The sequence below is a fragment of the Ahaetulla prasina genome, chromosome 10 (assembly GCF_028640845.1).
Source record: "Ahaetulla prasina isolate Xishuangbanna chromosome 10, ASM2864084v1, whole genome shotgun sequence".
NCBI classification, from domain to species: domain Eukaryota; kingdom Metazoa; phylum Chordata; class Lepidosauria; order Squamata; family Colubridae; genus Ahaetulla; species Ahaetulla prasina.
Window position 1 is genome coordinate 25,532,267 of NC_080548.1, and position 23,447 is coordinate 25,555,713.

Sequence of the window (23,447 nt, forward strand, 5' to 3'; positions counted from 1 at the left end):
AGTAGGGAAGAGAAAAAAGAAGCACTGAGTTCCAGTTCTCTCTGTTGCAGTAGAATCGGGCATTAGCATCAAATCACAGCTTTTTGCTTTTCCGTAACGGCATGAACGAGTCATTTCTATAAAGGTTTATCGATCCAATCCGTAAAATCTGAGATCAGAGTTTCATTCTTTGCCACACCAAGCACAAAGTTCAGAAGTGGTTTCTATGTGGAGACAGAAATACTCGTGTTCTTTAATCAAAATGGACAGTTTTGCCATTTTGACCAACTCTTATCAGCTCCTGCAGCCGTTCTTCCGTGGTAGGTATCGAAGCATCCTTCCATTTTTATTTTTATTTTTTTGCACAAACCATCATAGTCTTGCTGCTGTCAACATCTATAGTAACAAAGTTCCAATTTTTTTTTTTAATCCGGTTCTTTTCCCATTGTTAAACCCAAAAGGAACTATGGCCCCCTTTATGACTTGTGGACTTCAAACTGGCTGGCTCAGGAATTCTGGGAGTTGAAGTCCATGTGTCATAAAGGGGGCCATCGTTCCCCGCCCCTGGTCTAAGAATAGCATTTCTACCTGCCAATCTCTGCTCTTTCCTGTCTCAACTTTCCCGTCTTCATTTGTCACCTTAGTTTGGTGATGGATAGAAGTGAGTGGGTGGCTCCCTTAACAGAAGCAGGATAGACAGCAGGGATTCTGCCATTCCTTCATTCTAGCCAGAGTGTTCCCATGCTGGTTTCTTCTTGTTAAGCTCAAATGACGACTTGGGGGTGGGGGGGAGAGAAACCTTTGCAATTAGAAGATAGCCACCTTTCGATCAACGCGCCTTCTTCAACCGGAGCCCAGCACAGGGGGACCTGGATGTTCACCCCCGCCGACCCCTTCCTGCTAGATTTATGGCCTTCTCCCATCCCTACCGCTCTCTCTCTTTCCCCTTAGGGGGCTGGCCCATCCATTACAGCGTGTGGTGGCTGCTGGGCTCCCACTGAGCCAATTTTCATCCATCTTCTCCTGTCGTCTTCCCCCCCACCCGCTGACTCCCGGCTTTTCTCACTCAGCTCCTGCTAATGCAGCCCCTGGCGTGTGGCCGATGCTGTTGTGCAGCTTTTAATTTACAAGGGCTCAGACCTGGAGGCCCTGCTGGCTTCAGGGTTTGTTATATGGATGGCTCGAAGGAGCTGGAGATGGAAAAAGGACGGGTCGGGATTTAGGCTGGACCAATCGATCGGAGGACATTGCGTCTCCTTGGTGGTGCTGACAGGCAATAAATGGACTTGCAAGAGAAAAATGGAAGGAGGATGGGAGGAAGCTTTGGAGATGGGCTTCGTGGCATCGCATGCCACATTTTCAGCTAAACAGGGAGGAGGGAGGTGTCAATTTTCTCATTTTATGGCTCCCTATAATATGCTTGGGACAACAGCATTACACAACGTGGAAGCATAAAAGGCTGCTTCTACGTTTGACTGTTATTTTGTATTCTCAGTAGGTTAAAATCCAGGAAAAGAGAAGAGAGACCAAGCCACGCTATGAGCGTTCAAGTGTTAGGCCTGTTCAGAAACAGTTGTGTCTCTTCAAAGGATGTAGGGAAAGGAACAGAGTTGTGCTCATTCATGGATATCATTGCCTATCCGTTTTGTCCTGTATTTGGTGGAAGATCTAGTGCAGGAGAGTAGACGACTAGCACCAATGTTCTCATGAACTTGCCTAAGTCCTTCAGGTTCAGGTACTTCTTCGAGGTGCTCAGTTGATGGACTGTAAATGATGGAACTCACCTTGGGTCTCCATCAGATATTCTGCCCCATATATATTAATGTGGGGATGGGGCCAGCCTATGTTGTCACCCGGCCCCAGTAGGTAGTAGGACAATCTGAGACAATGTAAAAACAAACAAACTTTATTCGAACAGCTGGGAATTACTTCATTCCCAGTGTAGTTCAACTAAATTAAAACAAATTCCTCCCAACACAAATTCCTTAGTCCTATTGCCAACCTTGGTCCAAATAGGCAAACTGCCAAAGGCCTTTCTTGGCAAAAGTTTAGAAGATGCCGATAAGAAACAAATGCAGCAAAACAAAGCTATCAACGTTGTTTTCCAGCAAAGAGCCCAAACGCCATTACTGATCTTTTAAGCCTTATGGGAGGGACCAATCATCTCTTGGCCATACTCCCAAGTCATCCTCTCTGCTTGAGCTGCTCTTGCCTTCTGGCAGTTCTTCTCACGCGTGCATTAGGAACAGGCTCCTCCTGTTCCTCTGCCTCACTATGGTCAGTCTCTGGAGGCTCTGGAGTTCGTACCTCACTCCCCGATGGCCCTGGCCCCACCTCAGCCTTCAATGCAGAGCCCTCATCCAGGCCTTCCTCAACCTCCAGGACTGGCCCACGTTCTTCCTCCGCCTCATCACTGTCCGACTCTGTTGCCAGCTCCGCAGGCTGCTGGCAGATCACAACAGCCTATATATTTCATCACATGTCCTTTGTATGTGTGGTGATGAATTTCAGACAGGAGCTACACAGAGGGTGGAAATAGATCGAGACTACTAAAGGCGCTGAAGACAACCCACCAGATTGTAGTGAGGTAGATGAGGTGCTGGGGGCAAAGATTAAAGTGATTTGATTTCACGGGTTAAGTTATGTTTTAGTAGAACAGGTGCGAATTTGGCCAGACTTATGGCAAAGGTTGGAGCGTTGAAATGACAAGATGTTATAGCTATTCCAATATCTATAATGTTATAGCTATTCCAATAATAGAACGATCCATTTGTTGACGGAGCAATCCCTGGCACAGTGGTTTAGCAGGGAAATGATTCAATAAATAAAGTGATTCAGTTAATTCTGAGGCAACTTCAGGTGTCAGATTTAATCCTTTTTTCTTCCTAGTATTCTCATTGTGCTAAGCCATGGTTAGTTGAGTAAGCTACAAACTCATTGAGTTCACACAGCGTATTAAATCAAAACCAAACCCAAGCATTTAAGTTGTGCAAAACATTTCAAAATCTCTTGACTGTGGTACTAATTTGAGCTCAAAATGACGGGTTTGTTTAAAAATCATTTTGGAAGGGTTTTTAAAGTCAAAATATCCATTTTAAACTGAAAACACTTCTAGAATGGCCGGCAAACCTGTTTCATTCTTAACATTCTTGTTTCCCAACCTGGCGAGGAGTGTTTTCAATTTCCACCCTTACAAAACATGGGATTTTGGGAATAATTGAACGAGGACAATGAAGCTAAAAGTTTGCTTTGGGAGTATCTCCGGTGTGTAAAAAGCTCTCTGGTGTGCCTTGAGGCAATCCTTTGATCCAGATGGTTCCATCCATTAATTCTAAGTGGTCCTTCCAGGCTGTAAACTGAGTCACTCCACCTTGATGCCTTGAGACTTGATTTGGCAGGCTACTTTGTTTAGTTATTTTTATTTAATTAATTACTGATTAAATTTGTTTGCCACCCATCTCACTGTAATGTGATTCTGGGCAACTTGCAATGTTACAAAAAAATAAATAAATTTAAAAGTACAAAAAAATGCATACAAAAAAAATAAAACACTCTTAAAAATACGAAGGCTCACCTATAAAAATGCCGTGGTGGCGCCATGATTAGAATGCAGTATTGCGGGCTAACTCTGCCCACTGCCAGGAGTTCGATCCTGACTGACTCAAGGTTGACTCAGCCTTCCATCTTTCCGAGGTTGGTAAAACGAGGACCCAGATTGTTGGGGGCAAGATGCTGACTCTGTAAAACCACCTAGAGAGGATTGTAAAGCAGTACGAAGCGGTTATATAAATCTAAGCGCTATTGCCATTGCTATAACTAAAAGATGGGATGGCTTTACTTCTGCGCCTGTCTTCTAACTTTACAGAGAGCTCTTTCTAGCCCAGTGATGGAGAACCTATGACATGCATGCCAAAGGTGACACGCCATGCCATTTTGGGTGACACACCAACGTTCACCAACACCTGACACCAACTATTCTCGCAAGCACGTCCCATTCTCATGTGATTTTTCAGAGGGTGCAGAGACTGTGTGAGAATGGGGTGTGCCCTCACATGGACTCTGGACCCTCCAGAATTTGTGCACAAGGACCAGGTTCTTATGTGGCCTCTGGAGCCTCCAAAAACCACGTAGGATGTGGTTTAAGCATTGGATTTAGTTGGGTTCCAGGCTGTCTGCAAGATGAAGGGATTGTGCTTAGCAAGAGTTGTTATTCCACATTTAAGCTGGTCTGTGATGGTGATGGTGTGTCAGATGAAGGATTACGGGTCTGTGAGGTATTCTCGGTCAAGAGGGAGGTAAGCTATTTTCAAGAGAACTGTCTACAACAAATTCTCCAGGTCTTAGTCCTCTGGTCCAGGGGTGGGCTTCAAAAATTTTAGCAAGGGGTTCTCTGCCCGGCTGCTGGGGTGGGCATGGCCGAATTTCCTTGCCGAAGGTAACCCGCTGCAGGCGGTGAAGTGGGCCTGTTTGGAATATAAATCAACGACCGTCCAAATGACTCTATTACCTCCGCTGACAGGGAGCTCAACGATGAAATCCATAGCAATCTCCTCCCAGGGCCTCGTGGGTTCGGCCACGGTTTGGTGGCACAGGTGGCGCAGCTCTTTACATAGTCTTCTATATCTGCTTTCATCTTTGGCCACCAGAATTGTCTCCTAGTCAAATGGAGGGTTTTCAAAAACCCAAAGTGGCCTCCGAGCCGGGCGTGACCATGGTGGGTGTGGCCTAGTTGGCCTCCTGCACCACAGTACAGGTAGGTGGCGTTTTTGCCCTCCTCGGGCTCTGGAGGCTTTTCCAGAAGGGTTTTCTGGAACACTGACACAAGTCTCTGGGAGGGCGAAAATAGCCTCCCCAGGCTCTGGAGGCCTTCTGGAGGAGGCCGGTTTCTGGCTTTCACGAACTTCCAGTAGGCCCATTTTTCATCCTCCCCAAGCCTCCGCACACACCCTGCACTTCCTTGCATCCAAAACGGGCCGCGTAGGGACTCCTGGGAGGGGCAGGGCAGGGTGGGCGGGGCCAGCCAGGAGTGGGATTTTGGGGGTTCTCCAAACTGCACAGAATCTTAGCTAGAGGTTCTCCCGAACCCCTCCGAACCCCCAGCAGCCACACCCCTGCTCTAGCCTTATAATTAGTTATCAGGCAGAAGTCCTTCATGTCATTAAATGTGAGATTCGAAAGGTACCTAAAGCATCATCTAATGCAGTGCTTTTCCAAACTTAGCAACTTTAAACATGTAAACTTCAACTTCCGGAATTCCCCTGTTAATTCCTGGAGAATTCTGGGAATTGAAGTGCATATATCTTAAAGTTGCCAAGTTTGAAAAAACAGATCTAGTGCCCAGGGTAGGAATTCATTATTATAACACCCACTTACATTTGCTATGTGCTGTAAGTATATACTTGTCTGTTCTTCTGCATAAAAGAAACCAATCAAACGTTATCTTGATGGATGAAGAGATGTGGGGGGGGGAGTCTTTTGGAGCTTATCTCTTAGGGGAAAAAATAATAGAGGAATAGAATGAATAGAATTGAAATGGCAATTCTTGATATTACTTATTAAGAGATTCCAGCTTTCTTTTTTTCTAGGAAAATGCCATGGTGATGGGACTGCCTTGTAAAAGTAAATTATTTAACGGAAATTTAATTTATTTAAATGTATACAAATTTAAAACAGCTGTTGGCAAGCTTGGGGATTGAGTTTTAATATCAGTGCTCATGACTATATAATGTTCATTACAACTAATTAGAAGAGAAAGCGGAGGCTACAGAAATGAGGGTGGAAGGTAGTGGAAAAAGAAACCTTTTTGTGTATGTGTGTTTTTAATTTTATTTTTGTCTGACCACTTTAGTTGGGTTCCCGTGTTATGCTTAGCCTCAAACCAGCTTCATTCAGCCTAGGAGCTTACAGAAAGGCAGCGTTTATCTTCCTTCTCTAGTTAAACTGAAGGTGAGGCTTCTTAATATAATTCTTATTTCAGTATAGGGAAGGAAAGGAAAGGAAAGGAAAGGAAAAGAAAGGAAAGGAAAGGAAAGGAAAGGAAAGGAAAGGAAAGGAAAGGAAAGGAAAGGAAAGGAAAGGAAAGGTCCAATTTCTCTTTCTCTTAACTATGATATTTGGGCCCGGGAATTAGCAAATAGATGGGAAAATATTGAATGCACAAATCCTAAAATCCTATTCATTTTCAAATCTGCACAGCCTAATATTGATAGAATAGAATAGAATAGAATAGAATAGAATAGAATAGAATAGAATAGAATACCCTGCTTTTCTCACAACTCTGTGAAAGTGGGCCTTTTTGGGGAAACAAAAGGCAAGCTGTTTATACTTAAACGAGGTTTAAGGTCAACATTTTTTTAGGCCTGAGACCGCTGGCCCCTTCCAGGGAGTGCAACAACATGGTATCAACTCCAGCGCATTTTGAATATTGGAAGCCATCGTAACAAGCTTAAGTTCTTTTGAGATAATGATGCCTGAATGTTGATGTTTGTACATGTTTTTTTTTAAAAAAAACCCTAGACATTTGGCAAGAGCCCGGTCGTGTGGTTTATTATCCATTTTAAAAATGTGTTCTTCCCGTGAACCTGGAACAGGAAGATTATCTCTCTTCCACAGTCTTTAAGCAATCTTTATGGTTCTTTGATGGCCCATGGAAGGACAAAGATAATTGGGTGAGTGTCAGTTGTAGGGAGTTGATGGAAAACGTGGAAGGAATCTAAGAAAATGTATGTGTTGATTTGCTTATTTACTTATTTATATTCACATGAACAGAAGCGATTGCTCGAGGATAGCCACTTATTTAAATTGGCGTTGCTTGGATTTATGGCTCGGACGCAGATGGGGGAAGATGTTTTGATGTCTGCTGCAAAAACTCCATGGTTGTTAGGAAGTTATTTAAAAAGTAAATAACTGGCCATTTCCTTGAATGAGGGGTGGAGGCAGGAGTGGGTTTATATCATTTATATCATTGCATCCAGTTTTGGTCGCCACGATGTAAAAAAGATGTTGAGACTCTAGAAAGAGTGCAGAGAAGAGCAACGAAGATGGTTAGGGGACCGGAGGCTAAAACATATGAAGAAGGGTTGCAGGAACTAGGTATGTCTAGTTTAATAAAAAGAAGGACTAGGGGAGACATGATAGCTGTGTTCCAATATCTCAGGGGCTGCCACAAAGAAGAGGGAGTCGGGCTGTTCTCCAAAGCACCTGAGGGTAGAACAAGAAGCAATGGGTGGAAACTGATCAAGGAAAGAAGCAACTTAGAACTAAGGAGAAATTTCCTGACAGTCAGAACAATTAATATGTGGAACGACTTGCCTGCAGAAGTTGTGAATGCTCCAACACTGGAAATTTTTAAGAAAATGTTGGATAACCATCTGACTGAGATGGTGTAGGGTTTCCTGCCTGGGCAGGGGGTTGGACTAGAAGGCCTCCAAGGTCCCTTCCAACTCTGTTGTTATATTATATTATATATAATAGGAAGATGATTAGTGCAAGGAAGAACTGGTCCATCCAGCCATGTGTCTAGCTTCCTAGCCACCCAAAATTCTCCACTTAATTTGCATTTAATTGTGATGTTTCCCCCTCTCCAAGGGCTATCATATCCGGGCAGCAAAAATCTGAATGGCAATAGCACTGAGACTTATATACCTGTGCTTTTACAGCCCCCTCTAAGTGGTTTACAAATGTCAGCATCTTTGCCCCCAAACCAGAGGTGGGTTTCAGCAGGTTCTGACCAGTTCTGGAGAACCGGTAGTGGAAATTTTGAGTAATTTGGAGAAACGGTAGTAAAAATTCTGACTGGCCCTATCCCCATCTATTCTCTGCCGCCTGAGTTCCAGCTGATTGGGAGGAAATGGGGATTTTGCAGTATCCTCCCCCTGGATTGGGGAGGGAATGGAGATTTTACAGTATCCTTCCCATGCCATGACCACCAAGCTACGCCCACCAAGCCATGCCACACCCACCAAGCCACACCCACAGAACCGGTAGTAAAAAAATTTGAAACCCACCACTGTCCCAAACAATCCTAGTCCTCATTTTACACCGATCTCAGAAGGATGAAAGGTTGAGTCAACTTTGAGCCGGTCAGGATCGAACTCTAGACAAGGGGCAGAGTTAGCCTGTAATATCGCGTTCTAACCACTGCGCCACCACAGCTTTAAACACTAAAACTAGAGTCAATCAAGAGCTGCAAGAAAACTCTTTGCTGCCCTCAAGTGGTCATGAAAATTTTGCAGTCCACCCCCACCCCCATCCCATTGCAATGCTTCGTGTGTTTCCACCGATAGCGGAGAAAATTATATTAACTGCTTACTTGTTCTCTCTGTTTTCAGCCCCATTGTTCCCTGTTCTATCTTCCTTCCCTCTGGCCGTGCTTGTTGGGAATTCTGTTTCTCTCCCCATTCCATTCTCTTTACCCTCTGCTCAGGTCCAAATTGCTATCAACTGGAGAAGGAATGTGACCATCCTGGCAATGGGAGACCTGCGTCCAAATTTTACAGTGAAGGTAGATTCCAGCTTCCAGTCTCAGTTCAGCGTGGACCCCGTGCATGGCAACCTCAATATTTCTGACCTAAGGACTACAGATTCCGGCATCTACACAGTGGAGATCTTTACCCTAGGGAGTGTTGCTCAAAAGGGAAACATCACTATTAGAGTTTATGGTGAGTTGGACCACGTTTGAATGCCACTGCTATGAAGCTGTTTTCTTTGCGGCCGCTAATATCTCAACAGGCCTATTAAAAAGGAAGTTCCTGATCTTGCTAGCCAACTCTTCTGATTTATTTATCCTCTCTTTTTAATTTTTGCGCTGTCAGAAATTTGGAGCCTATAATTGTTAGTGTTGAACTTCAGTCCCCAACAGCTGTGGGTTGGCACACCAATGGTCAGAGATTCGGGAAGCTGTAAGTCAGCTGTATTTGGAAGTCCATATTCTTCTCCCCGAGGGACGTGGTGGTTTAGTGGGTAAGACACTGAGCTTGCCGATCGAAAGGTCGGCAGTTCAGCGGTTCGAATCCCTAGTGCTGCCGTGTAACGGGGTGAGCTCCCGTTACTTGTCCCAGCTTCTGCCAACCTAGCAGTTCAAAAGCACGTAAAAAATGCAAGTAGAAAAAATAGGGACCACCTTTGGTGGGAAGGTAACAGCATTCCGTGCGTCTTTGGCGTTGAGTCATGCCGGCCACATGACCACGGAGATGTCTTCGGACAGCGCTGGCTCTTCGGCTTTGAAACGGAGATGAGTACCTCCCCCTAGAGTCGGGAACGACTAGCACGTATGTGCAAGGGGAACCTTTACCTTTACCTATTCTTCTCCCCAGCCTTGTGCCACAACCTAGTTAAGAAAACACATTTCTGTGTCCATGTGGCATTACGTGCTACATCCAAACAAATGTACTGATTAATATTAACAGATTAACAGTGTTGGAAGGGACCTTGTAGGTCATCTAGTCCAACCCCCCCCACCCAAGCAGGAGACCTTACACCATTTCTGACAAATGACAGTCTCCAGTCTCTTCTTGAAAGCCTCCAGTGATGAACCTCCCACAACTTCTGAAGGCAACTTCTGTTCCATTGGTTGATTGTTCCCACTGTCAGAAAATTTCTCCTTATTTCCAGGTGGAATCTCTCCTTGCTCATACAATATCCCAGGCTCACAAATATGCCAGATACTTCTAAAATCCCACAGCGATCACAAATGACCATATCCCATTTCATCTCCTTTCCTGTGGGAACGGTCCTCCTAGGTTCTGGCCATCATGGCTTGCTGCTTGCCTTAGTGCAAACTTTTGTTGCACAAAGAAGTGCAAGAAAAATCTTACTTCCATATAAGCAGGTCACTTCATGAACTGGAGGGACTTTTTTGAGAAGCCTTGTCTTGGTTTTTTTTTTTTTGCAAAATACAATAGATAGCTCATACATGTGTGTTTCTTTAGAGGAGGTGGGCAACATCTCTGTGATCCCACCATCTGCAGAAGTGATACAAGGAAGCAGTTCAGTGGCCTTCAACTGCACACCAGTCCATGGTTTTGTCTCCTGGACCAAGGACGGTCACCGCCTGGAGGATAATCCCCGTTATTTGCGTTCATCTGGCTACCTGCAGATCAGAGACCCTCTACGGACTGATGCTGGTGTCTACTCTTGTACCATCTCCAACCCCTTTGGCAAGGCCACTGGTACTGCCAACCTTACTGTCTACTGTGAGTACCCTAACCCTAACCCTAACTCTAACCCTAACCTTAACCCAAACCTAACCCTAACCCCTTTGGCAATGCCACTGGTACTGCCAAGCTTACTGTCTATAGTGAGTACCCTAACCCTAACCTTAACCCTAACCCTAACCTTAACCCAACCCTAACCCTAACCCTAACCCCTTTGGCAATGCCACTGGTACTGCCAAGCTTACTGTCTACTGTGAGTACCCGAACCCTAACCCTAACTCTAACCCTAACCCTAATCTTAACCCAACCCTAACCCTAACCCTAACCCCTTTGGCAATGTCACTGGTACTGCCAATCTTACTGTCTTTTGTGAGTACCCTAACCCTAACCTTAACCCAACCCTAACCCTAACCCTAACCCTTGCCATAACCAGTTTTGTTTGATAGAGCTGTAGAATTGTAAAATCAAATGGACCATTTAAGCCAGTGAATGTAATTCCTTGGCTGATAGCCCTGCTTGGACAAATCTCATGACTGGGAGCCAAACTTCAGTTAAAAAAAAAAAATCTCACTGTTGCACAAATTTACCGTTAACAACCTTTTCCTAACGTTTCATTGGTACCCACCAAGTGCAATGGAATGACTTTATCCATCTCTGAAGTTCGCATCTCCTTTCTTTGAATGTTATGGGAAGAAGGAAGTTCAACCCAGTTGCAAATCAAAGCAGATATTCCCAGCCTTGCAATAATAAGATCTTTGTGTATCACAGGGACTGGCCAAAAAGTACAGAAGATACAGCTCCTTCTCTATAGATAAATAGTTCTCCATCAAATTAAGTAGCTCCATCCATCAATAAGATCCATGGCCTGGGTGTAATAATGTGTTGAGTTGGTCGAGTAAGGAGTTCGAGACTGGAGTCGTGACAACAGCTCTTTTTATTTAGAGTGAGACAAAAGGTGCAGGCAGGATGCTCTCCTTATATACACACCTGGATCAGTTGGCCACCAATAGAATTCAAATGTTTTCCCGCTGGAATTTCCTGCTGGAATTTCCCACCAATGGGATCATACACAACATAATGGTATGTGGGAATGACCTTGGGAGTGGGGGAGAAGAGATTGCTGCCTTATCTGAATGGTCAGATAAGAGGCAGCAACAGTCCAAGGCTACATAGTAGGTGGAGTCAGGGGTGGGATTCAAAACTTTTAGCAACCAGTTCTCTGCCCCATTGCTTAGTGGACATGGCCTACTCAGCCTCCTACACCATGGTGTGTATGTGGGGGGGGGTGTTTTCACCCTCCCCAAACTCTGGAGGTTTTTTCCTAGCCTCCAGGAGGATGAAAATGGCCTTCCCCAGGCTCCGGAGGCTCTCCTGAGGCTGGAAACAGGCTCGTTTCTGGACTTACGGAACTTCCAGGAGGCCTGTTTTTCGCCCTCCCAGAGCCTCTGTGCAGGCCCTGCATTTGCCTGGCATCCAAAACGGGCCATGTGGGAGGGGAGGGGAGGAGTGGGCGGGGCCAGCCAGTCCTTGCAACTACTGGTTGGGCAAACCAGATATAAAATTAGCAACTGGTTCACCCGAACTGGTCCAAACCGGCTGAATCCCACTTCAGGGGTAGGGCATTGCCTCAAAAGGGATCCTCCCTAATTTTTTTTTTCTCTGAGGCAAGGGAGGACAACTGTACTTTCAGACTTGCAAAGTTCCATTAGTATAACCTGAAGAAGCTTCCCTGGATGAGAAGCAGAACGTCTTCCAGCAAAAACAAAGAGTCCAATTGCCTTTTGAAAAATTTGGGGAGACTTAAAGTAGAATTTATAAAGCAGAATTCGGTCCTCTGGTTGTTTTCCCTGTCTGATCTACACTGGTGTTGTGTCTTGCCCGCTCTCACAGCAGCCGGGGCATTCTTATCTGCTCCCGAACACGGAGGAATGTATGCCTCCCGGCCCCAGTCCTGGCTCCATGCCCAGACAAGCTGCAGAGGAGGGAGCACCTCCCGGCCCCAGCCCTGGCTCCATGCCCAGGCAAACGGAGCAGCTAGACCCCTCCCCCTCCTCCACAGCATGTGAGCCTGAGGAAGGTTTATTTCCAACAGCTGCTGATTGGAGTGACCCTCGCATCAGAAGACTGGATAGGCAGAGGCAACAGAAGGAAGGGAGGGGCAGGCCTTCATGAGTGCTGAGTCATGGAGCCACACCCCATGGCCTATATAAAGGATCTGCTTTCTGGCAGTCTCTGAGTCAGGCAAAGTCGAACTTATCTTGCTGAAGTCACTTTCTGGTCTCCTGCCTGCTCTGAGGACTTTGCTAGGACTTTGGGCAGAGCTGCAGAGGCAAGCCTGATTTGGATTTCCCTGACCTGGCCGTCAGCGGAGGAGTGGAACACGACAACTGGGGTGACCAATGCCAGAAAGATATAAACCAGGGCCCTACAGATGAGCCCACTAGGTTGTGTCTAAAGAAACAGATATTGCATTAGTACAGTTAATGTTCTTTTGTTTTCATCCAGATGGTCCGGAGACCCCAACAATTACTGTCTCGTCCTCTGAGCAAGATTCAAGCGCAGGGAATTTTGTGCTGGTGAACAGCACTGTCAATCTCACATGTTTGGCACCCTCCAACCCCCCAGCAAAGATCTACTGGAATTTGGCTGACAATATGGACTTCGACGTCCCTTCCTCACCTGTTCTGCAGCTCCACAGAGTGCAGCTGAATCAGGGAGGGCTGTATTCCTGCCTGGCTATCAATCAGAAGACGAAGCTACAAATCCGTAACACTCGTCGTATCAACGTTGTCCGTTAGTTGACTTTGCCTTTATCTTTCTTACCTGCTGCGGGTGGGGTGTATGTGTCCAGAAGACATTAGCACATAGGAGTCTGAAACATACTTCTGGAAAGGTTTGCAGATAGTCCTCGACGTACGACCACAATTGAGTCCCAAATTTCCCTCACTAAGCGAGACAGTTGTTCAGTGAGTTTTGCCTCATTTTGTGACCTTTCTTGCTACAGCTGTTAAGTGAATCACTGCAGTTGTTAAGTTAGTAACACAGCTGTTTCCTGACAGTTAGAACAATTAATCAGTGAAACAACTTGCCCCCAGAAGTTTTGAATTCTCCAACACTGGAAGTTTTAAGAGGAGATTGGATAACCATTTGTCTGAAATTGTGTAGAGTTTCCTGCTTAAGCAGGGGGTTGGACTAGAAGACCTCCAAGGTCCCTTCCAACTCTGTTATTCTATTCTATTCTATTCTATTCTAAAGATGTACATTCTCTCTCCCTCCCTCCCTCCTTCTTTCTGTGAGTTGGCCATGATGAGTTTGCCGTGGTGAGTTTACCGTGGTGAGTTGGCCGTGGTGAGTTGGCCGTGGTGAGTTGGCTGTGGAGAGTTGGCCGTGGTGAGTTGGCTGTGGAGAGTTGGCCGTGGTGAGTTGGCCGTGGTGAGTTGACCATGGTGAATTGGAGAGGAACACTATCCTCTATAGATGAAAATGTCTCCAAAGTTGTGTTCTTTGACAGAATTCTGGTAGCAAAGTTTATTTCATCAAATTGAATAGAACTGGAAGAAGGAAGAAAGGAGGGAAGGGAAAGAGAAGGAGAAGATATATTGTATTTTCAATGGCAGCACTTTAAGAACCAGGAAGATTGCGTGATGTGGCAAAAGGGCCAATTGAGAAATTATAGTTCCCAGAATGCCTTGAAAAGTTTTCAGGATTGTATGTACAAATCTACCATCCTTTAAGCTCTTCAAGCAGGGGGTTATAGATGTTACTTTATGTCATGCCCCAAGTTACAAGATTTTACATGACTGCTACACGCAAATACCCTTGAAAACCAAAGTGGAGCTCGGTCCGCCTGTAAAGCAGGAGTAGAGACAACCTGTTTCAGGTTGGAAGCTGTATATCGAATAATCTATTGAAGGAGTCTTACTAGTTTTGACTAAGGAGGAAGTTTGCCTGGAGTCAAAGAAATAAGAGATAGAATTGTTTACTTTTTCTATCTCTGCCATCTTTTTCCTCCCTTCTCCACCCTATGGTCAGCCAGATGAGAGAGAACAAAGGGCTGAGCTGACTGTTAGCAATAGTGATAGCACTTAGACTTATATACTACTTTAAAGTGCTTTACATCTCTCTGTAAGCGGTTTACAGAGTCAGTTTATTTCCCCCAACAAATCCTCATTTTACCCACCTCGGAAGGATGGTCAACCTTGAGCCTGGTGAGATTTGAACTGCCAAATTGCAGGCAGCAGGCGGTCAGCAGAAGTAGCCTGCAGGACTGCACTCTAACCACTTGGCCACTGTGGCAAAGACCTATGGAAATTAAGCCCAGCATTGAAAACTGGGTTGATCTCTATTCAAAACGACTGTTTTCATGATTTTTTTCTCCCTCTTCTGATCCAGCTGCACTGCACTGCTGCCAATGGAACAGAAAAATGACCCAGAACTCAGAATGACAGTCATATAAATGACCACCCTGAAATGCGTTCTGAGTTGGGGTGATTGTGGATGTGCTTTGGGAACATAAATGCATTATGTTGTTAAGAATAATGTCCCTGCACTTTTCTGGAAGAGACGTTGAGTTGGTTGGACTGGTAGGAAAGATTGGAAAAGGCTATCTGCGAGTAGGCTGGCTGTCTTCCCGAGTCTCGGGAAGAGAAAAGTTAAGTGGCAATTGAGTTACGGGAAAGGAACTGCGAGCTTCAAGAAATGAACCAGCTCGGCTATTCATCTCAATCTGCACTTAAGATTGTGAAGAATTCCAGATAAAGTGCCCTCCATGGTCCTTCCTGGTTAACTCAGCTTTTGTGTCTCTCGCTCTGTCTTACCTCTTGGAACACCACAACCTTCACTCCACCATAGAACCCAACATGGGTGGTCTGACTTGTAGCTTCCTAATAAAGCCTGCCCCCCTCTAATCAATTATTGGAACTGGTTTTTAAAAGCAAGGCATGTGGTGGTCCATGGAAAGAAATAGAGAGAGATGGAGAACATCAAGAAAAAAATAGCTTACAGGCCAGGTGTCAGTTTTAGAAGGCAATTTTCTTTTTGCTTCTTAACTGCCACATATTTTAGCTGGGGAAATTGGGAGGGGGTTGTTGTTGGAGCGGTAGAAAGTTAGTCATAACAATATTCCGTATTCAAGGATTTTTGCCTGCGTCTGATGAGACTGCCTGAAAATTGTATCCAGTTGAGTGTGAAGAGTTGATTGGACAATGTGATGAACTTGTGGGTGTGGGGCAGGGCTGTGAACGGTCAACTGGGTGTGGAAAACCTGGAAGCTTTCAGTTTCGGGTTTTCCCAGCTGTGCCAACATGACATCTCTAATAAATTGGAACTTTGAGGAACCTCAAGCCTCAGAGCTTTATTTCGTTGGGGGTGTTCCTTGGAACCCTGACACCAGACTGTTTGCCACGGTTCCAATAGATGCATGTATCTGCACATGTATACATGTCATGACACGGGATACGTTGTGGTCATGTTTTTGGGAAATGAAGATACCCCACCTCTCCCCCCAACACACACCATAGAAAACGAAAATTCTGGCTGTAGTAAGAAAAGTGCAGAGAGAACCACTCATTAGCTTCCTTAGCGATGTCGCTAAAAAGTTTTCCTCACTTCTGGAACCCCATCCTCTGGTTAAAGAAAATGGAGGGTCATTCTGCTTTTTTTCCTTGGGAGATCGTAGGTGGAGGAGATTCTCAAAAAACGGACGAGGAGAAGCTACCTGGAAGGCACTGATCTTGCACAATAATCTAAGATTATTCCCATGAACCTCTGCAAATCCAATGTTTTTTTTCTTCCATTACTAAATACATTTAAACGCTCCCCTCCCCAATGGTTTCAACACAGGGTTGGGCTGCTGGGGGTTCGCAGGAGTTCGGGAGAACCTCTAGCTAAGTTTCTGTGCTCTTCAGAGAACCCTTAAATCCCACTCCTGGCTGGTCCCTCCCCCCAACCCGCCTCTCTCAGGAGTCCCCATGCGGCCCATTTTGGATGCAGCTAAGTGCAGGGCACATGCAGAGGCTCTGGGAGGGTGAAAAATGGGCTTACCAGAAGTTCGGGAACCTCCAGAGGGCCTCTGGACCTAGGGAGACCGTTTTCGCCTTCCTGGAGTCTCGAGGAAAGACTCCGGAGCCCGGGGAGGGCATCTAGGCCATGCCTACCATGGCCACACCCACCCAGCAACCGGGCAGAGAACCCCTTGCTAAAATTTTTGAAGCCCACCCCTGTTTCAATGCCCACAATCTTTGCCTGCCTTCCTCAATCCAACTCAGAGAAGGCTGCTTTATAGTGAAATATTATACCCCCAAATATTATGTAGCGAGAGTCCATCCTGCTGGCGTTTTGGAAAAATTAAGTGGTCTCCCTAAGAATTGCTCACTGCCACCCCCTTTTCCCTCAGTCATGCTGCACCTGTGATGCTTGGAATGACAGGAATGGTCCATTCAAGTATATCAACCGCTAGCATTCTCCCTGCGTGGCTTGCTTCTTTTTTTGCAACGGTAAAATATTCTGAGTCCAGAAAGTGCATGAATGAATGCTCATCCTCTTCTCTCCTTTTTTTGTTACTCCTCTCTAGAAGCTCCTTGGGGATCTCCTCGTTGTTCCGTGACTTCGGTGCAAAATGATTCCGCCTTGCTTTTCATCTGCTCCTGGACTGGAGGGTCACCCGCTCCTAATCTCACTCTCCAGGGACTCCCTGTCAGCACGACGGAAATCGGTGCCTCTACATTACAGAGCTTGCTAGTGCCCCCCTTCCCTGCTGGGATCAGTGGCACCAAAGTTACTTGTTTGGGTCGTCATGTAACTGGGCAAGCCAACTGCACCGTGATTCCAGGTGAGCTGAAGAAAACAGCTGAGCTGAGATGTATATCCCATCTAAAATGGCTGCTGGCTGTATCTGGGTGATGGGATTGGACTGATATTTATTTATTTTATTTTATTTATTTATTTATTTGCATTTATATCCCACCCTTCTCCGAAGACTCAGGGCGGCTTACACTATGTTAGCAATAGTCTTCATCCTATTTGTATATTTATATACAAAGTCAACTTAATTGCCCCCAACAATCTGGGTCCTCATTTTACCTACCTTATAAAGGATGGAAGGCTGAGTCAACCTTGGGCCTGGTGGGACTTGAACCTGCAGTAATTGCAAGCAGCTGCTGTTAATAACAGACTGTCTTACCAGCCTGAGCCACAGAGGCCCTTTTATGTTCTCAGGGTCTTAAAAGCAGGGGTAGTATTCACTTACCTTCGCTACCGGTTTGTAAATGGGAGCACTCGCATGCGCAAAGTATCAAAAACAAGATGTGATGACATCCGGGTGGGTGGGCGGAGCCTCCCACAGCCACCGCTACAGGTTCGCCCGAACCAGATAGAACCAGCTGAATACCACCCCTGCTGAAAAGGTACTTAGTGGATGATTATTTCATCCAGTTGAACCTCATCCATGTGAGATTGGCCCCAACCCTCCTGTCCTTTCGTAAGGTCCTGATTCTGCCAGTAGGCCTGGCACCAATGGGAGAACATCACAGTGGAGGAGGTCGATCAAGTCACAACAGATACACATTCCCCATTCTAGGCCTGCCCTCCTCACATGCCCTTAGATTTTAAAACCTTTGGTTTTAATTTATTTATGTTTTAATGTAATATTTTTATATGACCGTAAAGCTGCCTAGAGTTACCTTAAGTGGGAAGATGGGCAGCCAATCTATAGTTTATAGCAATAGCAACAGCACTTAGACTTATATACCGCTTCACAGTATTTTACAGCCCTCTCTAAGTGGTTTTACAGAGCCATCCTATTGCCCCCAACAATCTGGATTCTCATTTTACCCACCTCGGAAAGTTGGAAGGCTGAATCAATCTTGAGCTGGTCAGAATTGAACTGCTGGCAGTCGGCAGAATTAGCCTGCAATACTGCATTCTAACCACAGTGCCACCATGGATGGATGGATGGATGGATGGATAGATAGATAGATAGATAGATAGATAGATAGATAGATAGATAGATAGATAGATAGATAGATAGATAGATAGATAGATAGATGAGAGACAGACAGACAGACAAGCACACAAGCAAGTCCCTGATCTCAGGAAATTAGAGGTTTAATCCCCCATGCCTCTGAAGTATCATAATTTGTCCTTCATCCTGGTTTAAATTCTAAAAGTTGCGGTTATGAAGATTAGAGGGACAAATCCCCACATTTTGGTTGGCCCGAAAAACCTTGGAAGAAAATACAGGCAAAAGAGGCAAGGAAAACCGTACAATAGAAAATTCCTTGAAATGACCCATTCCATCAAACGAACCAAACGTCCCATTCCTGCTTTTCAGATCTGAGCTAGCCTAATAGGTGCTGATGCAACATTTAAATTAAAGGGTCACAATTCAGACTTTTTGAGACCATGTCTTTTTTTCCCACCCGTGTCTTTCTCTTCCCTGTCTCCAGAAGCCCCCTCAGGGGTTACATTGTCATTCCAGGCATCCAGTGACCCCAAAGGGCCGGTGACTCTGCAGTTGCGTTGCCAGGGCACCTTCAATCCTGTGGAAATTGAATGGTTTAGAGATAAGCAGTCGCCGATTCCTGCCGGAAGCCATTATCAGCTCAGTCCTGATAAAATGCATCTCACCATCTGGAATTTCACTGTTCCCCAGGATCTGGGAGATTACAGCACCATCTGCTCCAATCCACTGGGATCACAGCGATCTAACCTCACTATTATTGGTGAGCTATCCCCGCCCGAGGACAGACAGCACTAGAGAAGTTACATTAGTACCGGTTGTGTTCGACTTATGAGCACAGTTGGGTCCTGAATTTCCATTTCTAAGCGAGGCGGTTGTTAAGCGAGTCACACCAGATTTTGCAACCGTTGGGGTGGGGGATTTTTTAGGGCCACGGTTGTTAAGGAAACCACTTTCGTTGTTAAGGGAATCATTCAGTAGTTTCCCCCCAGTGACTTTGCTTGTTAGAAGATGGCTGGGAAAGTTACAAATAGAATAGAATAGAATAGAATAGAATTTTTATTGGCCAAGTGTGATTGGACACACAAGGAATTTGTCTTGGTGCATATGCTCTCAGTGTACATAAAAGAAAAGATACGTTCATCAAGGTACAACATTTACAACACAATTGATGATCAATATATCAATATAAATCATAAGGATTGCCAGCAACAAGTTATAGTCATACAGTCATAAGTGGAAAGAGATTGGTGATGGGAACTATGAAACGATTAATAGTAGTGCAGATTCAGTAAATAGTCTGACAGTGTTGAGGGAATTATTTGTTTAGCAGAGTGATGGCCTTTGGGAAAAAACTGTTCTTGTGTCTAGTTGTTCTGGTGTGCAGTGCTCTATAGCGTCGTTTTGAGGGTAGGAGTTGAAACAGTTTATGTCCAGGATGCGAGGGATCTGCAAATATTTTCACAGCCCTCTTCTTGATTCGTGCAGTATACAGGTCCTCAATGGAAGGCAGGTTGGTAGCAATTATTTTTTCTGCAGTTCTAATTATCCTCTGAAGTCTGTGTTTTTCTTGTTGGGTTGCAGAACCGAACCAGACAGTTATAGAGGTGCAAATGACAGACTCAATAATTCCTCTGTGGAATTGGATCAGCAGCTCCTTGGGCAGTTTGAGCTTACTGAGTTGGCGATCAACTGGCCATAAATACACGCCAGTTGCCAAGTGTCTGAATTCTGATCACGTGACCATGGGGATAGTCATAAGTGCGAGGACCAGCTGTCACTTTTTCTCCAGTGGTGTCATAACTTTGAATGGTTGCTGGACAAAGTTGAGGAGTTACCTATATGTATACGTAACGTCAGTTTAGTTGATGTCAAACTTTAAGTCCTATCTTTCTCATCAAATCTACGGTTTTGTTCTCACCCAGCCTTAGCAGAAGCAAGAAACAGACTCCTGGTCACGAAAACCCCTCCTCTTTGTTTACCTCTTGTGAATTAATGGCATTCACCCACCGAAAAGTCCAGCCAAGAGTCCTTCAAGGAGTTAACTGCAGTAACAGACCTTATCAGTTCCTTGAGATAATTGCAAGGCCTTGAGCTCACAGCTGAAAGGCTGCAAATTAAATTCTAGCAAGCAGTCTTTGTGGCACGAAACACAATGAACAAAATCTTCAGAAATACGAACTGTTGTCTCCTAGGACAGCCACTCCCCTTTCCTTCTATTTATTCCCTAGGCAGGGAGGGGCCATTCAGCGTCCACATGTGGTTTTGTCGTGTCCCACTCCCACTCCGATGAACAAGTCCAGGGAGTCCGTAACAAACTTGGCAATGAAGCCTTTGCAGCTTGCCAAGTTCCTTCAAGGTTTATCAGGGCAGGCAGGAGTCCAAGTTGTGACTTCAGCGATAGGGTCCGGTATCAGCAAACTAGATAAGACTTTGCTTGACTCAAGGTTGGAATGCCAAAAGCAGGTCCTTTATATAGGCTGTGGGGTGTGGCTCCATGACTCAGCATTTATCCAGGCCTGCCCCACCCCTCCTTCTGCTGGCATTGCCTCTCAGATCTCCGGAAGCGAGGGTCCTCCCACCCTGAATTGTCTTCAGCTGGATCTGCTATCAGCTTCTGGGAAAGGGAGGGGTCAGAGGGAGTAGGGCTGAGTAATTCCAGCACCTGGCTGGCTTCCTGCTCTGAAGGCTGAGCCAAAGGAACACACGCTGTATAAGTGAGGTTTATTGGGCTTGTCCTTTCACTCCTGGAATCCTCTCCAGCCATGGGGCCAGGGCCGGGGGCTGGAGGCATGACAGGCCCTTCATCTTCATTATCAGACTCGGAGTCTGATAAAAGGCCCGGTTGTAGACGGGAGGGGCCCGGGTGAGGAGAGGAGGGAGGACGAGTCACAACAGGTTTGCTTCCTGAGTCGACTCCTTGTCCTCCATTGTTCACCTCTCCTAACAGCTCTCCACAAACATGCATCTGGAACAGGCCCCAGCTGTTCTTCTTCTTCACTCATATCAAAGCCTCCAAAGTCAGCTGCCTCTCCGGTGCCTGGGAAATGTAGGACGGTCCTGGCTCTATCTCTGCCTCTGACACACAGCATCCATCAGAGCCTTCCCTAGACTCCAGAACTGGTCTAACTTTCTCCCCAACCTCCTGATCGTCTGAGTCTTGCCACCAGCTCTGCTGGCCGCTGGGCAGCCACAACAGGTTTTGAATAAGGCCCCAGTATAAAACTCTCCGCTCTTTACTGTAAACCAGGATTACGGAGTAGGAAGGGGGAAAAAAACAACCACCATAGCCATGATGCTATATTCTTGCAACGAGGTGTCTAAAATTAGAAGATGGATGCAATGATAGCAAGTATGAATTAAGGTTGCCAGTTAGGGGTCTTCTTCAGTTTTGTTGTCGGGAAGCTCAACATAGAGCCCAAGGGGGTGTCCTCACAAGACACTTGCAAAGTGAGCAGAGCTGAGAACTAGAGATGGGTGCAAACTTAACTAATGAGGACTTGAACTCGGATCTCTCTGATTCCAATTAATAAATTTGCAAACTGTTGCACTGGATGCCAGCCTTTCCCAGGTAATCCAGACAGGAAAAGTACCGTATTGTTTTGGAGCATAAGACGCACTGGAGTATAAGACGCACCTTAGTTTTTGGGGAGGAAATTAAGAAAAAAAGCTGAATGGCAGGTGGATTGGCCTCCCGGAATACCTCCAATCAGCTGTTCCCAGAGGTAAATTTTAGCAACAGGTTCCTTGATGGTGAGCTCTGTGCCTTGCCTTTTTCTTTTTTTTTTTGCTTTTTTTTCTGTCTCTGAAACTCCATTTCAGAAAAAACTTTTTTTTCTGCCTCTGAAAGCCTCCGAAACAGAGTCTCAGGAAAAAAGCCTCTGAAGCTCTGTTTGGGGGCTTCTTTTCTGAAGCTCTGTTTGGAGGCTTTTTTTCTGAAGCTCTGTTTGGAGGCTTTTTTTCTGAAGCTCTGTTTGGGGGCTTCTTTTCTGAAGCTTCATTTCTGATGCTTTTTTCAGCTTCTGAAACCTCCGATTGAGCGCAGGGCTACATTCGGAGTATAAGACACATCCGGATTTTCACCCTCTTTTTTTGGGGGGGAAAGGTGCGTCTTACATTCCGAACAATACGGTAAGTTAATTCTACTTTACTATAAAGCTGCATTAACAGAATCTTACAAGTCTGAAAGTACAGTTCTCCCACCATCACCCTTGAAGTCCAGTAACTTATGGAGGGTCCTTCCTAAACTCTTTCTCTTTCCACTATGCAGCTGTGGGCTGTGCTGTCTCTTATCCGACTGTTTCCTTGACAACATTTTTTCATCCATCTCCCAAGGTCATTCCCGTGTGCCATTACATCTTATTTTTGCAGCCCAATACACAATAGGTTTTAACTTGGGGAAGGTCTAAGTGCTTGCATTTCATATCTATGGGGGGAAAAAAAAACCAGGGAGATTGCTTCTCTTGGCAGGCCCCTCGATCTCTGACTGGACTTTGTCAAGTGGACCCCATCCAGGCACTGCCTCTCTGACTTGGACAGTCCCAAACGGGTCAGTGGTGACCAGTTTTGTGGTTCAGATGCAAGGTCCAAAGCAACACCGTTCGGCTGAGGAATGGAGTACGGCGGAAGTACTAGGCGCTGCCAACCGATCCACAACTGTGATAGGATTGCGGCCCCAAACGGCTTATGCTTTCCAGGTAGTGCCTTATCTGGGATCCCGAGCTGGGAATGCCACTCAAATTCGCACCCTCCACCCAGGTAGGTACTCAGATTAAGTAGCCGCAAGGTTTGCGGGTGGTTTCGGGAATATATTACCAAACGGCAATAGAATGTACTATCCTATCTTCACACATGCAAAGAAACACTAATGACTTGGATTATCAAAAACAAAAAAAATCTGCTCGGAGGTCTTATGCATTAAATTAGGGGTCTCCAACCTTGGCCACTTTAAGACTTGTGGACTTCAACTCCCAGAGCTCCTCAGCCAGCAAAGGTTGGAGACCCCCAAAGTTTGGAGACCCCTGCTCCAGAACCTGTCAGTACCTCCGATGTGATCCCTTTCAAGAGAGTCTCAAAAGCCTTCTTGGGTAGTATTATCGATTTATATCTTGCACTCCCAGGGAGGAAAGAGAAGAAACAGGAAGGACGGTGGCAACAGTCCTTTTTGAGGTCTTTTCTCCCACAATGACCCCTGCATTAAATGTCAAAAGCTGATAATATTTAAGAGCAACTTCTTGGCTTTTTGGGAGAGACTGTCAGGGTTCCCAGTATTACACCCATAACAAACAAAACTCTGAGGCAGGTAGATTCCTCAAAGAATAGTTTATTTGGATTTATCATATTGGCACAAGCTGCTG

The 23,447-nt window shown here is 45.5% G+C and overlaps 1 protein-coding gene across 1 annotated transcript in view; it reads left to right on the forward strand.

Moving 5' to 3' along the window:
* VSIG10L (V-set and immunoglobulin domain containing 10 like) overlaps positions 1-23,447 on the forward strand; it is a 44,371-nt gene that overhangs the window by 3,309 nt on the left and 17,615 nt on the right. The window contains exons 3-8 of the mRNA XM_058195333.1: positions 8,405-8,639; positions 9,909-10,172; positions 12,639-12,926; positions 16,705-16,962; positions 18,578-18,853; positions 22,561-22,848. Coding sequence (XP_058051316.1) covers positions 8,450-8,639; positions 9,909-10,172; positions 12,639-12,926; positions 16,705-16,962; positions 18,578-18,853; positions 22,561-22,848 — 1,564 coding nt within the window. The 5' untranslated portion in view covers positions 8,405-8,449. The remainder of the gene's footprint in view (positions 1-8,404; positions 8,640-9,908; positions 10,173-12,638; positions 12,927-16,704; positions 16,963-18,577; positions 18,854-22,560; positions 22,849-23,447) is intronic.